Below are 17,321 nucleotides of genomic sequence, written 5' to 3'. Positions count from 1 at the left end.
TTATCTATACTTATTTATTTTACATGTTTCTCTCTTTTTCTTATAGATAATTGAAAGTTGGTTATATGTTTTTAAATTTTTGAGGAATAGCTAACCTATAATATCGACTTAAACTGAGTCAGAATATGATTCAGAATATATGAGTATTTGGTTTTGGAAGGGGATTCTGATAATTTCAATTAAAGAGTCTGATACATAAAAATAATATACAGCTTTCCTAAAATGATTTGATCTGAAAACTACCTAAAATAGTCATTGAAATAAATTATAAGTTTCATGAGTAAACATGATGTTTTATTCTTTAAAGAGTATCTTTTATTTTAAATAATTTAGAGTTGGAGTAAATTTAGATATCTTTTTTTAGCCTTGTTTCCTGCTTTGTGGTCACTTGATGTAAACCTGAAAAAAAGGTAATACTAAGAAAGAGATGGGGGGTTATACAGAATACAAGCTAGTGAGACTGGGTTGATCAGGTTCCAAGACATATGGGAGCAAAGCCCTTTGGTTAAAAAAAAAAATTTGTTTTGTAGTGCTGCTGGCTCTTCAGTCTTGCTCTCTGAAGGAAAGAGTGAACCCAAAATGGAGGACTCAGACCTTGAGCAGAGGAAGGCAGAAGTTTTCTGTTTAATCCAGCTGTTCTTCTGAGGCTTTTTCTATCATACTTCATTAAATAGAGTTTGCATTCTGTTCTAACAGGAGCTGTAACTCCATTCGTTAATTAGCATTTAAGTGCCATGTCTTATAAACCCTCTCCTCTTACATATTCTTTGTGCCTTTACAGTTATCTGGTTCCTGCTCTGTTTCCTGTTCCATCTCCTGCTTCTAATCCTCCACCCTACCACTTGCTTGGTCATCTTTCTTTCATTCCTTTCCTTGCCATCTCTTTTTCTTCTCATGAACTCACTTTTTTTCTTCTTTTACTCAGACTATTGGAGTGTGGTGGTATCAAAATGGTTGAGACTCTCTCGGCTGCCAGAACATTTCTTTGCATGTATTATGGAAAGAGAGGTGAAATTGCAAGGGTTCTGACAATGATGAATATTTAGAACAATGCTTAGTAATTAGAAGTGTATAGAGAGATTACACTGAACCAGGCTTAGTCTTGATCAGTTTGATTATTCACTGATATAACCAGCTAGAAAAAACCTATTACTTCAAGGCAAAAAGGAGGATTAACTAAAGATTCCTGTATTTTCCCATTAAATTTAAGTTCATTCAAACTCAAATATCTGATCAGAATGGGACATGGGTGGGTCATATAGTAAGAGTCAGGGATGACACATAGACAACTCGCATATGCTGCACTGAACCTACAGGCTATAAAAAGGCCCAGAGGAAAGTCTTCAGCCCATTGACTGGTTCTTCTGTGGAGCGTCTATGGGTGAACATAAACAAAAGGAAGAGATGGTTTGCAATTCTTATTGATTGAAGGACCACCCACGTCAGTGAGATCACACATCCTTTGAAGTATTGACATTCAAACTGATAGGGACCCCCCACACCTCCAAACAAAACCAGAAAAGAAAAGTCCAACCCTCAGGCAAGATATTGACTTCAAGCACATTCATTTTAAGCACATATAGGCTCTATGTCTACACATTTGTAATTTAGTGCCTGATGCTCAGCATTGTTCCTGGAACCAAGTAGGTGTTAACCATTAAAAATGCTTATTGATTGATTACAGCGTCTGCCTTAACATTAATAAATTGCATGTATTTTGTTCTTTAAAATGAATTTAAGACTTAAAAATAATTTTATATGATTATTTCAATGTTAGTATTTAATTTTGGGAATTTCTTAGTTTCAACTGTATTGTCCAGGTTGAGATGGAAGATGGAAGTTATGTCAGAGACTGGTTTTTTTACATTGATCCCAAAATCCCAGATCTGTACTTCTCTATTTAAGGGTTTTGCAAAACCAAAGGAAGATGCTGAGATATGTATTGTCTCCATAGTCCTGGACAAATGTCTCTCTTGAAGCCAATACTTGGTTTTTAAATGACCGATATTATATTTGTAGAAAATATCTTGCATTTTAGACACATGTTCACCAAGAACCAAGTAAGAGAATTCCCTCCTGGAGTGGACGCCCAATCTGGATGGAGAAGATGGTCATGTGTAGGGTGAGAGTTCCGCATACGTTTGCTGTGCATTCTTACACTCGCCCCACAATATGCCAGTACTGCAAGCGGCTACTCAAAGGTCTTTTTCGCCAGGGAATGCAGTGTAAAGGTAGGAGCTCCTTTTTCTTAAAAAAAAAAAATCTCTACTGTTGTTTGCCAAATATGAGTTTTGATATTTTATAGTAAAGAAGTGTCACCTAAAATGATGTTGTTTGTTGATAGAATTTCAGTTGTTTTTCTCTTTGTGTGTCCTATTAAATGCCAGAATCAGTATATTTAAAGCAGAAATGACTTTCTTCTGATATATTGAGTGAGAATTTGATAGTAATTGGAGAGTTTGTGGGAAGAAGGGAAGAAGGGAGGGAGTGGATATGAAGTGAGGAGGCAATAGAAGAAAAATGAAATGAGATTAGGTATTACTGACTGTTTGGAATGCAATCATTAAGACTTCAGGAAGATCTTGTTTTTTTAAAGAGCTTATGAGCACCATATAAAAATGGAAAAATTCTTGAAGTATTCCTAACATAGCTGTTCATGTGATATTTGGTAAGTGTTTTTATATAAATCACTAAACTGAATATTTTCATTTTAGATTGCAGATTTAATTGCCATAAGCGCTGCGCATCAAAAGTACCTAGAGACTGTCTTGGGGAGGTGACTTTCAATGGAGGTGAAAACATTTTTCTTAACAGTGTCTTTTGAAATGAGAAAAAGACATTTTACTGTATTCTTTTCAATGATCTTTAAGCTAAATTGGTTATTTACTTTTTCCTTTTTTGTTCCTTGCCTCTGTAGGCTGCCCTTGTGTAGTCAGAGAGTTGATTAAGGATTAATGTCAATTTATAACTTTATTGATATGCTTGAGGCCCTAGAGTCTAAGGCTTTCCCCTTGGCGCTGCTCTCTTTGATATTCTCATCAGAATGATGGGAAAATCTAAGAAAATTAAATTTAATAAGTATAAATATAAAACTTGGACTTAGGTTAAAAAAAAAATCAACAGTGCAGGCATAGGAAGGGGGAGAAAACAATTCATGTGAAGAAAATTTTGCTGAGATTTGGTTGAAGTCCCTGAGGAAATTTAGCTGGGAAAAGAGTTAACTAAGGTAGATATAGTAGCCATCCAATATAAGAAGAGTCCTTTATGGAAGAAATGATTAAACTTCTGCCTGATTCTAGAATATAGACTGAGGATAAATGGATAGAAGGTATAGGGAGATAGCCCCAAATGAAATACATGCTATTATGGCAAATGGTTTTCTTTCACTATCAAAGAACATTATACGGCAAAGTTTGGATTTGTTGTAGATGGGGTTTCATGATTTTTAAAGAACAGGGTTGAAATAGATGATCTTAAGGTCCCTTTTATCATTCAGAGAGGTAGGGAAGAAGGGAAAGACACAAGAATTTATTAAAAGCACCTACTATGTACCAGGTATTGTGCTAAGCACTTTATAAATTATCTCATTTGATCCACCTGACTACCCTGGGGGGTAGGTTCTATTATTGTCAGCATTTTACAAATGGGAAAACTGAGGCAGACAAGTTAAGTGACTTGCCTAGAGTCACACAGCTAATAAGTATCTGAGGCAGGATTTAAACTCATGTCTTCTTGACTCCAGGTATGATGGTTTAAAATGTTCAAGAGAAATAGTTTTTGGGTAATCATTTATTAATCATTTTATTAATAAGGGCAGCATGTTAAAAAGGATGGTCATTTGACCATCTCTCTTAGACCAAGACAGTCATGGTGGTGGGCTCACAGTTTATATATCCTTCAAAGAGTAGGTGTTCTGAGGGATGGCAGTCAACTCTGATTGGATGACACAATGACAGGTGAGCTATATAAAATGAAAGGCTGAGAGTGATGTCATCACACTTTTGGACAGATTATCTCTGTGTCTACACCATCCCCAGCCTTGGGCAAGTCTCCCGAGCCTGAGCAGAACCCAAAGGCTACTCTTCCAGGGTGGGGTCTTGAACAAGAAAGGTATTCCAGTCTCATTATCAGCAGTGTCCTTCAAGAGACTGAACTTCTTCAAATCAAGACTTTAGAAGGGCAGAACTCTGAATCTACCCAAATTATTGGTTATAATAGTAATCATTTCTCTCAAGGTCGATCACTATACACTGAACCATCTATCTGCCTCTAGATTTTATGGGTTAAGTTTTCTTTATTATCATCAATTAAGAGGAAATATCCACATATGATATTACATGCTACCATCGGCAAGTATGTAGGCCCATCTTGGATTTTCTATAGGGCACCTAGTTTCAGGAAAATAATGGAAACCATATTAGTGGGCTTTTTATTTATTGTTGTTGTTCAGTCATTTCAGTCATATCTGACTCTTCATGACCCTGTTTGGGGTTTTCTTGGCAAAGATACTGGAATGTTTTGCCATTTCTTTCTCCAGCTTGTTTTATAGATGAGGAAACCGAGGCAAACAGGGTTAAATGACTTGCCCTTGATTCACAGCTAGTAAGTGTCTGAGGCTAGCTTTGTACTCATGAAGATGAGTCTTCCTGACTGAAGTTGAACTAATGAAAATGAATCTTCCTGATTCTAAGCACAGTGCTCCTATCCACCGCATCACCTAGCTTATATATTACATAAATAGGTATATTTATATTATTTATCATACATTTGTATATTATATGTGAATATATATAAAATATGTATTATATAAATATTCCTAAACTTTAGAGGCTAAAGTAACTTTCCTGAAAATAGTTGTGTAACCTGATATGAATTTGACTATGAGTAGCACTTTATATTAGGGGGAATTAGAACAGGGAAGCATAAGAAATGGAAGCCAAGTCCCAAGAATTAATTAGCATTTTTTCCTTAGGATACATATCTATGTTTTTCATTGCATATTATCAGAGTAACTTTAACATACAATGATTGGTAAGTTTTAAAAAATATATATACAGAAAGAAACTGATTATTTATGTTGTTGGATTTGCTTACATATATAATTCAATGCAAAGAAAAATGAGTTAATTCTTACAGTTTTGAATTCTTATGATTATCATTATTAATAATTGTCTTTTGGTGATTAGCATGAACGAGATTTTAGGATAGGTTAGAATGAGTGGAAGACAAGTTGAGGAAAAATGGAGGAAGACTTTCAGCATGGCAGCAGTCATGGCAGGAAGCTCAGTAATAAATGTGAAAGGAAAACAACTGTAAACACAACCTCTTGCAATCATATTCCATCAATTTGAAATTTATGGTACTCTGACCCAAAGTGGGCTGAAATTTACCTTTTTATGAACAAAGTGTTTGCAAATTAATATTATTAAGTATTATGGGTAACATCACTTTAAAATTTAAAAAGTGAAGATGGTAACATATTATTGGTTATAGTCAGATAAGTACTTCTCATTATGACAAGCTTTTTCCTTGAAAAGAGGACCTGATAAACTATTAATTCCCAGCTTCTATAGGAAACTGGTATCCTGTTCTCTCTCTCAGATACTCCCTTTCATCAGCTCTGTATACACCTTATACATTCGTACTGTTTGCATGTTATCTCCCCGATTAACACGCGAGCTTATCGGAAAGCAGGGAGGGGCCGTAGTTTTGCTTCTTTTTTTGTATCCCTGGCATTTAGCATAGGGCTTGGCACATAATAAACACGTAATGCATGCTTGCTGAATGAATGACGCTTTTGATAAGCAGGTGTTTTTATTTTTATATTTATACAAGAAAATCAGTTTTAGAGGAGCAGCTCATTTAAAAATCTCTTTTGCTTTTAACTTTGAAATAGTTTTTAAATTTCTTGCTCTTTCAAGAATTTGAAATTCCTTTAAAACTTTGTCAGAGCCTTCCAGTTTGGGAACAGATATGGATATGCCAATGGACATTGACAGTAGTGACATGAACAGTGATGGTGGTCGGGGTTTGGATGACCCAGAAGAACCATCTCCACCAGAAGACAAAATGTTCTTCTTAGATTCCTCTGATCTTGATGTCGAAAGAGATGAAGAAGCTGTCAGAACTATCAGGTAGTAAATAAATATGCCTGGGAAATGATAGACAGACCTAAACCATCATGCAAGGACAAAACAGGTAGGGAACTCCAACCCAAAGGAGCCTCCCTTTAGCCCTGTTAAACTTTGGGGTTTTGGAGTTGCAAGGACTAACATGAAGACTCCTGTGAAGATTAACAGCGAGCAAATCGAAGGTGCTGCAGCAGGCAGTTCTTTATAGTCATGGCAGTTTTGATGACTGACACAGTTTAGCTTTTCTAAGCAGATGGAAAAAGTAGGTGAATTTTATATGTTTGTTTTTTTTTTTAAAGAGAAAAGTGCTTTTTAAATAATCGAGATAGTATAGGTTCATGGCAGAGTCCCACCACATGGTAGCAATACTGGCTTATCTTTTGTACCAAGTGATAATCCCATACAGGAAGATATTTTGATGACAGAAGCCATCATAGAGAATATATTTGGGAACTTTCATCAAAAAGTAATGGTGATAAAATTTCGGAGCAACCTTCATAAGACTGAAATTCTTGACATTATGTGAAAATGCTACTCAGATCTGAGTGGCATCATTTACTTAGTCAGAACACTATCCTATATAGGCATTTGGGGAGATGCAAAATTGATGTTAAGTCCCTGTGCTCAAGAATCCTACAGTCTGCCAAAGAATAAGATAACGCAGAGGGCTAAAAACAGTGTTCCAAAAGGAGTGTACTAATGAGTTATTAAAAAAAAAAAAAGAGTTGTGTGAGGTCTGAAGTCATTACTAATCAAGAGGAATCAAGTCAGGCTTCCTTAATAGGTAGGAGTTAGGTTTATAGGATGGACAGAGCTTAAAAAGATGAAAGGAGATAGGAAAGGCATGCTAGTCATAGGAGACATCCTGAACAAGGATTTGAAGGCATGAGATTTTTAATGCATGTTTGACGTAGGAGAAGGATATTTATTTTCTTATTTCTAAATCTTATTAAAAAATTTTTTTGGGAATTATTTGAAAAACATCACCTTCTGATCTATTATGTGATTTCTTAAAGTAGGTTTTAAATATTCCTAATAAATTTTAAACATTTTTCCTAGTCCCTCAACGAGCAATAATATTCCACTAATGAGAGTTGTACAGTCCATCAAGCACACAAAGAGAAAAAGCAGCACAATGGTGAAAGAGGGTTGGATGGTGCACTATACCAGCAGAGACAATTTGGTTGGTAATTTTATATTTTAAGTGCCTTCATGTTTGTTAAAAAAAATGTCATTACTTCTGTATTCTTTCAAAGAGTGCATTAGGGTGTTTGATTATTTTTACATATACAAAGAAATTGTATAAGGTGAAACATGTAATGTTTTATATCCATAACTGGGGAGGAAGGAAGAAAATTAAGAAGAGTCAGGAGGAATGCCATAAAAATGAATGATGTGAAAAAAATTAAAATCTGTAAATAAAAGTGGAAGGAGCTATAATTAAGTCTAGACAGGCACTACAAGTTATGGGCTAAGAAGATTAGAAGGCATTTAAAAATGTGTTTTATTTAGCAGGCTTTTGTAAAGAGAATGTATAGGCCATTTTTTTTTAAATCAGAGAAGGATAGTGCTTTTAAAGAATTGCAAGTGGATAATTTTAGATTAGCTTTAAAATTTTTATAGACAGGAATTTTGAGATACTTGAATGGGTTTTAAAAGACTATGAAAAAGGTCTTCAAGAAAAAGATGAGACTTTTATATTCTTGGATGATTTGGCCAAAGGTTTTTTTTTTGGAGGGGGGGGTTGTGTGTGTGTGATTTTTTTAATTTAGTATTTTATCTTTCCCCAGTTACATGTAAAAACAATTTGAACATTCATTTTTAAAATTTTGAGTTCAAAGTTCTCTACCTCCTTAACCCCCCCCCCCCCCCCGGCCATTGAGAAGGCAAGCAATTAGATATAGGTTGTACATGTGTAGTCATGCAAAAGACTTCCATATTAGATGTTGGGAAAGACTAACCATATTTTCCTTCATCCTATTGGATAAAATTTTTGATGTAGATAATGAAGATTTGTCCCTCCCCTCCCCAAACAATCTTATTATCCAAGAGAAAGCTTGGCTGCTTATGAGAATGACCATGCTAACAGTCTGGTAGGTTAGAGTGCTTATATATTATGATTATGTAAATGTAGATATGCAAGTACTTAAAAATAAGTATTCAAAACTCAGAGAACCCTACTTTTTTTTTGTAGCGAAAGAGACATTACTGGAGGCTTGACAGCAAATTCCTTACATTATTTCAAAATGAATCTGGATCAAAGTATTACAAGGTAAGGACTCAGTTGTTTTTCAGAATGTTTAGTTTTTCAAAAATATATGAAAATATATAGAAAATGTATGAATTCATTAATTACAGCAAATGATATTTATTACTTTTCATACACATAACCTTATTTTTATCTTATGCTTATTCTTTCATAAAACACTTGTGGGATAGGTGAAAATTTTTTTTTAGCAAATCCATTTTGCAGATAATGAAATAGCTGAGAGGCCTTGTGGGTAGAGTGCTGAGCTTGTAGTCAGGAGTGGGGAAGGGAAAGGGAATAATCATCTATTAAGCACCTCCTATGTGCCAGGCACTGTATTAAGTACTTTACAGACATTATCTCAAGTCAAGAAGACCTGAGTTGGAATTCTGCCTCAGACACCAGCTCTCGGCTTCAGTGTCCTCATTTATAAAATGGGGCTAAAAATGACACCTCTATCATAAAGTTGTTGTGAGGATCAAGTGAGATAATGCATGGAAAGCAAATTTTAAGATGTTATATAAGTCGTAGTTATTACCACCACTCTTACTACTATTATTATTACTACTACTAAAATGATTCAGTATTAGACCTTTCAATAGTAACGTCTCCAGGAATAAAATGTAGAACCTCTGATCAGTGGAGTGTGTTTTATTCATAATTTATACTTAGCTAGATCTGTGATCTCTCTGTATCTCCTTCTGTACTCTTGTCCAACTGGTACAGATTGCAGAACCCCTTCCTGTCCCATGTCCTTCCATAAATCCTACATAGATAATAGATCCAATAGACTGATTCATTTTTTGTTTTTATATCTCAAGGCTATAGACCTTGGATTGTCCATTCTTGTTATGTAACTGATCATCTCCTTTTCCAGGTATAGATGTACTAGATGATGCCTTTTATACCAATTTTTGCCCATAGAACATCGTTGTAATATGTTACAAGCTGCTTACACCTACCATGTGTCCCATTGTCTTGTAATTTTGATTACTTCTGATTTCAACTTCCACAAATCTTACTCCAATATTTCATTGTGACATGGAATTCATTGGGTTATCAGAGGTTTTGCAAGCAGAGTGCAGACTCTGGCTGGTTCTGCCATGCTAGAAAAACCACAAATGTGATCCTGGCAACATGGTTTGCCTTGCTAAATTCTCAGAGGCTTATTGCTCTTACATTGTTCACTTTTTGATTAATTATTTGGTCTGGCAACCCATAGAACAAAATATGATACAGAATGGCCCCAAGTCCTGTTAGTCCTTCTTTGCTTCAGTGATAGGGGAGGAAGGACATGTGGTCTTAAGAATCATAAGATTTTAACTGTTGGTATGCGAAATGAGAGGCCCTTGTGTAGTAGAAGACACTTCTTCTAGAGGTCCTAGAGGAACTGAATCCTCTCAGTCTTAGCATTCTTACTGTAAATGAAATGAGAAGCATGTTGAAGTCTTAGCTAAGAGGAAGGATAGCTGACTGGGTTGCAATTAGAGGGTCTGTCAAAGGATGATGAGAACACTTCATGGGACCTAGGGCCATATGTTGTTGTACTTAGGATAATGCACAAAGGACTGCTATGAAGATGATTTCAGCTTATGTACTAGCATCTGTTAGCAAGGAGGAGGGGGGAAAGAAATTATCGGAAAATATTTGGGAGCACTCTTATATCACTGTTTATTTAATGCTCTGGCCATCTTAGAAAAGTGGGCAAAAGGGAACATGGCAGAAAACATGCTCCAACAGTAAGAAACACATACAAATATATACATACACACATACCTACATACATTCCTATGCATACATATACATGTACATGTATATGTGTGTGTGTATGTATGTATATAAAATCAGACACTGGGTGGCTAGGTGATGCAGTGAATAGAGCACTGGCCCTGGAGTCAGGAGGACCTGAGTTCAAATCTGGCCTCATACACTTAACACAAAAACAAGCCGTGTGACCTTGGGCAAGTCACTTAACCCCAGTTGCCCTCCAGAAAGCCAAAAAAAAAAATCAGACACTGACACAGACTCTTACCACCTCCTAAGGAAATTTAGCTGATGTAAATGTGTCTTCACAAGTAAAAGATGAAAACCAAAAGAGCCTAGGAGTCACCTTAGCCAGCAGACACTTGATCTCCTTGCCAAACAGAGAGCTATGGGAATCAAGGTCTAGAACATAAATTTGTAAATCCTTCCAGAGGAGAATTGTAAAGACTAGGCAGGATCACATCATAAAACATATATAAGCAGAGGAGAGAAAGTGGAATTTACAGATGAGAATTCAATGAAATTAAATTTCAGGGGCATTTAGGAAGGAAATTGGAAAGAGCACAAATAGATGAAAAATAGAAAAAAATCTATAAAAGATTTCCATGATAGACTCTTCTCTGTAGGGGTTAGTGGAGCCACCATACTAGTCTTTGAGGAGCTCTGCAGGAGGAAATGACAGCTCACATTTACTTGGAGCTGTAAGATTGAAAAGCATTTTACAGGCATTATCTAAATCTGAACCCCACAACAACCCTGGGAAGGAAGTACTAGCATTTTTATCCCATTTTATGTATAAGGAAACTGACACTCTTGTGCCTTGTCCAGTGTCCCAGCACTGTCCTTCAGTGTGTCACTTGGTCTCTCATAGAAATAGCATGAAAGAAAATTTAAGAGGGACAGAGCAGTAGCTGGACTCAACCAGTATGCACAGAGAAGGCCTGTGCTGGAGGCAGCATAATTTTGAAGGTATTAGGGTCTCAACTGTCCCTCCAAAAAATGTGACCTAGAAAATGTTTCTAACTTCGGATGCATTCATTGTTAAAGAATTTTTATGAGCATAATGTACATACACAATGTGGTTGTCTTTGGTGAAGGTATGAGAAGGGAATAGATAGGCTTTCACAAATGATATTTTATAGCAGACGTTTTTTCTTATTAACTGAAATTATACAGAATATAAGATACATTGTACTTATTGTTTATTGACTATACAGAAAGTATTTGATTTGGTAGAGCAAAATGATGCTTTAATGACTTTTGTCTAACGAGGTCCCTCTTGTGTGTACATACATACATGCATGCATGCATACATATCTATATATATATATATATATATATCAGAATCATTGCTGGTTCTTTCAGTGACAAGAAAACAAAAATAATTTTGCTTAGTGACTTTCTGAATTTTAATATTAGGATAGGAAAAACACTAGGGAGGAAGCTGTTTGTATTTGGATGAAGTCTAACACATAGTCTATATGGAATAGGGATTCCCCGTAGATGGTGAAGTTCTCCAAATACTTCTGCTTGAGCCAATTGACCCAAAACATTGTAGACCCTGCTAAATAAGATCCAGAGTCACTCAAAAGAGTTTAGTCCAGCTATTCACACCAGAGAAATCAAGTGGATAGAAGAATGTCTGTTGTCAGTTAAGTGGAAGCACATTGAGTTGTCTAGTGGAAAGAGATTGGCACATGTGTGGTAAAGACAGTTAACATGCATTTCTTCAAAGCCTGCTTTGAGCCAGGTTCTGTGTTCTTTACTTTGCTTGGATTGAACCTGTGGATGGAAAGTGAACTTGGCTCATAACTGACTAAACTGGAGAAGAGGAAGTGCCATCTTTGGGAAATTGTGAAGTACTTATCATAAACCTACATTCTTCCTGAAACAAAGGCCTTTCTTTTTGTCATCATTGATTTAGGACTGGAAGAAATATAGATAGAGGAGGGAGCTGAGGCTTTGAGAGATTGACTTACTATGGGTCACAGAGTAAAGTCTGAGGGGGCATTGAGCCCCTCTCATCATGACTCCAAATCTGCTGCTCCATTCACTGCTGCCACCCTGTCTGATGTACTGACTCCAAGGGCTGGCTTGAGCATCTTGCATCCTGATTGTTACCATCTACGCTGAGGACAGATCCTGACTTGTTTTCCTCCATGCCTAGAACCCCAATGCCCGTGTTTCAGCCTGACTGTTGCTAAGCAATATTGATGAATGTCATGACTGGAAAAATGAGAAGAGCCAAGAAATAGGGTGTTATTCAGCCATTGTCTTTGACCCTCATTTACATCTCAGGAGGTAGACTTGATATCTCTGCTCTAAAGAGTATTGGTCAGTAACAGAAAGATGAATGACTTATACAAAGACCACTTCCCCACATCCTATCTTCTGCTTTAGCCACATGACTCCTCCTTGCTTTCTAGGACCTCGTGTATAGTAGGACCTCAGTAAAACATTTCTATTTTTTTTTTTTTGCTTTTTAGAGCAGGGAGATAGGGCAGTTGGGGTTAAGTGACTTGCCCAAAGTCACATGGCTAGGGTGTGTGTGTGTGTGTTTGTGTGTGTGTGTGTGTGTGTGTGTGTGTGTGTGTTAAGGGTCTGAGGCTGGATTTGAACTCAGGTCCTCCTGACTCCAGGGCTGGTGCTGTATTCACTGTGCCACCTAGTCACCCCCTAAAATATTTCTTAATCTGATTTGGAAGGGAGGCAGCTGGGTTCAAGTCCCACCTTGGGTGGATCCTGGCCATTTGATCTAGGTTAGGTCACAGTGTCCCAGTGCTCCAGGCCATTCTCTAGGGCAGTAAGCTGCAGAGAAGGCACTTGTCTGAATTGATAGATGGTGTTTTGTCTCTGGGGAGTTCCTGTGTCAGTGACATCACAGGTCCAATCCATAGCCCCATGATTTGGTGACAGTTGGTAAGAGCAAAAGCTGGTAGCAACAACAAAGCTCCCTTCCTCCATCGTGCCCCCCAATGAGGTAGGGGCAGCCTCTTGGGAAAGGAAGTGTTCTTTTTGCCCAGTTCAGTCCTAATCCGAGGCCTGGACCCTGTGCCTCCTCCTCTTTATCATGCCTCTGTTGATGCAGCTAACTTGCTCAGGCTTCTAAAAGCAAGTCGGTGAACCCAAGACTGCTTCTTGGCCATGTACTCCCTGCTGCACACACTGTGCTCCTTCTTGCTTTTTTTGTCTGGTAGGAATTGTGATCTTAAGTTAACTTGTTTGTCTGAACAAAGGTTTATTCACATTTTTCAATGCTTTCTTTTTTATTTCAGGAAATCCCACTTTCAGAAATTCTCCGCGTGTCTCCGCCACAAGATCTTTCTCACATTTCTCACGGCAGTAACCCACACTGTTTTGAGATCATCACTGATACGATGATCTACTTTGTGGGTGAGAACAATGGAGGCAGCTGTCACAGTCCAGTTCTGGTGGCCACGGGAGTGGGGCTCGACATAGCCCAGAGCTGGGAAAAGGCCATTCGTCAGGCTCTCATGCCAGTCACCCCTCAAGCTAGCGTTTGTACTTCTCCAGGACAAGGGAAAGATCACAGTAAGCAGTCAAGTTGTTCAGGACAATTTTAGTCTGGATGTACCATTTTAGTGATATAGCACATTACCTTGTTATTTCTTCACTAAAATATTGTTTCCATTTATAACCCCTTGCAGCAGTTGACTTTTAGACCATTTTTTGCTCTTCTTAAAGAAATGCCTTTTATTTTTGGCTCATGGCTGAATTATATGCTGGTCTAAACCAGTTATAGGGAATTGAATTATAGAGGTAAAGAATAAATTCTACTTGTTAAGCATTAATAGCTTAAGTTATTAACATTTAATTTCCTAAAACAACGTAAGAAATAGGTTCCCATGTCTCACTTTCTACGGGGACCTTTTCTAAATACTAGTACCCCTTTGATGTTAGTGCATTCCCTCTGAAATTACCTTCCATTCACACTGTATATGTCTTGCATGTATAGTTATTTGCATGTTGTCTCACCTATTAGGATATCAGTTCCATAAGGACAGGAGTTTTTTCCTGTGGGTACCCAGGACTTAGCACATTACCTAACACATAGTAATGGTCGATGGAAAGGAAATTTGTCATATTAATACTGTTAATTTTGTAAAAGCTTAAGTTAACATTAAATAATTAAATAGTCGTTATAATGAGATTCATGGCACAGTGCCCCTTTTCTGAGTATTTTGTGATTTTATAAACCTTGAGGGTGAATACCTTAGTTGCTTTACTGAACTTATAATAGTTAAAAGTTATAGAAAACCTTCCATTATAATTGTTTCATTTGAGCAAGTACTTGGTGTTTCCTCTGTCAGCACTGTGCCAGTAACCTTAGAAGAACCCCTCCCTGCCCTCAGAAAGCATGTACTCTACTTGGAGAAGACATAATATATGCATGTAAATGAGTTAAATAGCATGAAGCCATGTAAGGTTAGTTGCTAAATCCAGTGGTGCAGATAAGTACTGGCTGAATTCAAAGGAGGGAAAGAGCAGTGTGGGTTTAAATAGTCAGGAAATGGTTGATAGAGGAAGTGGGGCTTGAGCCTGAGCTTTTGAAGGGAGTAGAACCAGAGAGGCCTTTGGTTAGGTGAAGACAATGGGCAGCCCTCTGCCAGGAGAGAGGGGCATAAGTAGGGGCAGTGATGAAGAGGTGATGATAGGTAGGTAGCATAAAGGTCAGCCTGGCCGCCGAAGATGTTATCCTGAGGAGCATTTGGAAATGAGCTTGGGCAGGGAGGGAGGAGCAGAGAGGTAAAGGGCCTTAAAAGGTCATCTGATGACCTCCAAGATTCTTTGTGGAGACATTTGGAAACAGCTGCTTTTCTGAGCAGGTAATGACAGAAATAGTATTTGAGGAAGATTAGCTTGGGACAGCATTGTTCCCTTTCTTGTTTTAATAAAGATTTGAAAAGTAGTTAGCCTAGCCTGGAAGACTCCTTGCTTAATCTTAAAATGAATTTCAGGATCATTAAAAATTCCATGAATTATATTATCAGTTTAGAAGTTACTTTCAGAGAGTTATTGTGATACTCTCTATTATTTGTCATTTTTTTGCCTACTAACTTTAAGAAAGCAATAAGAGGCCAGGGCCAGGGTTCAGATCTTGTTTTTGTTTCTTAATATTTGTGTGACCTTGAGGATGTTACTTCATTGTTTTGGGCGTCAGATCATCTATAAAATGGGGGGTTTGGACTAACTAATTTCTTACAGCTCTAAATCTTTGAATTTGTGCATCTCTTTTTGATATTTGATAGGTTTCTAGGGCTATAAAAATAACATAATTTTTTCTAATCTGCTTTTGGTCCATGTGTTCTCCCCTTTTTCTCCAAGTTTTGTTTTTCTTATTATTTATACATTAAGTCTGGAAAACAGTTAATTTCATAATCTTAGATCTATCTTTTTGCATTGGTTGCAATATTAAAAATCATAGTGGATCATTGTTCAGTTAAGTAGAATATCAACATTTTCTTGTTCTTTCCATTAACTTATTATTTTCACATTTTACAGATGAGTTGTCTATTAGTATCTCTGTATCTAACTGCCAGGTCCAAGAGAATGTGGTAAGTAATAGTCCTAACAAAACGTACACTTTAGCTGATTAGTATATGGTAAGACTTACTAAGGATAAACATTTATTTCAGCACCTTTATCCAGTGTACAAGCCACTGTACTAGACCCTATAGATGATAAAAAGGTGAATAAAACATGTTCCCTCCCTTCCGCTAGTTTATGACCTAGCAAGGGAGGTAGATACATATATCCACATAACTATATTGAAAGGCAAGATGCAACATAAGTCAGTCCTAACAGTTGGTCAGTGGTAAATGCTGTAGAGTACAATATAATTACAGTAAACACTTGTTAAGTTCCTATAATGACCAGGAATACTGGTATTAAGCTCTATGGATACAAATAAGAAGGAAGCTAAAAGGGAATAGAGGTAATAGAACAGTGATAATGGTGATGGTGATGGTGGGGGTAGTAGTGGTGGTAGAGGTGGAGAGAAGTTGGTGGCAGAGAGCTGGTGAGGATTCTGAGTCCTCTCAAGGGAAGTTTTCAGAGAAGATTTTTGCTGTCTCCTTTGGTCCTTCAATCAGAGGGGCAGAAGCAGCTGAGATTTTATTGCTGAGTGGGTAAGTGCTAGAGCTGGAGCAATCTCCATGATGAGGAGTTTCCTGGTGATGAATTTATGGAGGTGAGGGTGGGGTGGGTGATGATGATATAATCAAGACCAAGCAGAGCAGCTGGTGACAAATGGCAAATGAAAAGATAACTAGGAAGAATGGTACAAACAGTTTATAAGAGGTGGGAAAAGGAAAAAAATTCAGCTTATTTAAGGCATTGGGGGAAGAGTTTACAGTAAAGTTGATTCTCGAAGGATGGATAGATTTTTGACAGACATTGGTGGGAGAAGGGTTATATTCTGTTTGAAGGTAATGTTATAAGCAAAGACCAGAGGTTGGAAGGCCCAAGAAATGTCTGGGGACCAGAACAGGTTGATTTTAATGGAAGCATAGGCTTCCATAGATAGGCTATGCATAACACCCTCATACTGTCAGCTTACTCTTGTTAAATAGGAATCTTGGGAGATTTTCTTTAAGTTATAGGAGGTAAAACCTTTTAATAGTGATATTGGGCAAAATGTTTTTATTCTTAATAATTTACTTTTAATCCTATACCCAAATTTTATGCTATATAGGATGCTTAAAGAAACAAGCCAATTTTAGTCACGTTCTTGTAAAACAATGTACTATCCTTTCACAGTGTGGTTCTAAATTAAGATTTAAAGCAAATAGTTGGACATTAACTTTTCAGAAACATAGTAGAGAAAGCCTGCATTTTGAAAGATACATTTTACTTTGTCTGTAGGATTAAAAAGAAAAGGCCTGTGAAAGCTAGCATATCTATGTATCATAATGGAAAGTCACTGGAGATATGTTTATTAAATATTAGATTATTATTTAAATTATATTTAAATTTTAATATTAAATTCTTTTTTCCCTAAAATAGGATATAAGTTCTGTATATCAGATCTTTGCTGATGAGGTCCTGGGTTCAGGACAGTTTGGCATTGTATATGGAGGTAAGTCATTACAAATGCACTTTATTTAAAAAAATAAAGATAGATTTTTATTGATGCCTTTTGTTTTTAAATCACCACC

At 36.9% G+C, this 17,321-nt stretch overlaps 1 protein-coding gene across 1 annotated transcript in view; it reads left to right on the top strand.

The window, feature by feature from the left end:
* PRKD3 (protein kinase D3) overlaps positions 1–17,321 on the top strand; it is a 99,906-nt gene that overhangs the window by 62,069 nt on the left and 20,516 nt on the right. Inside the window, exons 6-13 of the mRNA XM_069108618.1 lie at positions 2,039–2,231; positions 2,715–2,792; positions 5,951–6,134; positions 7,191–7,314; positions 8,326–8,403; positions 13,419–13,695; positions 15,667–15,719; positions 17,170–17,242. Coding sequence (XP_068964719.1) covers positions 2,039–2,231; positions 2,715–2,792; positions 5,951–6,134; positions 7,191–7,314; positions 8,326–8,403; positions 13,419–13,695; positions 15,667–15,719; positions 17,170–17,242 — 1,060 coding nt within the window. The remainder of the gene's footprint in view (positions 1–2,038; positions 2,232–2,714; positions 2,793–5,950; positions 6,135–7,190; positions 7,315–8,325; positions 8,404–13,418; positions 13,696–15,666; positions 15,720–17,169; positions 17,243–17,321) is intronic.

The sequence above is a fragment of the Petaurus breviceps genome, unplaced genomic scaffold (assembly GCF_028583685.1).
Source record: "Petaurus breviceps papuanus isolate PSGF00001 unplaced genomic scaffold, PetGlider_PUasm1.0 90407, whole genome shotgun sequence".
Lineage (NCBI taxonomy): Eukaryota > Metazoa > Chordata > Mammalia > Diprotodontia > Petauridae > Petaurus > Petaurus breviceps.
This window is presented reverse-complemented; position numbering and strand designations above follow the sequence as displayed.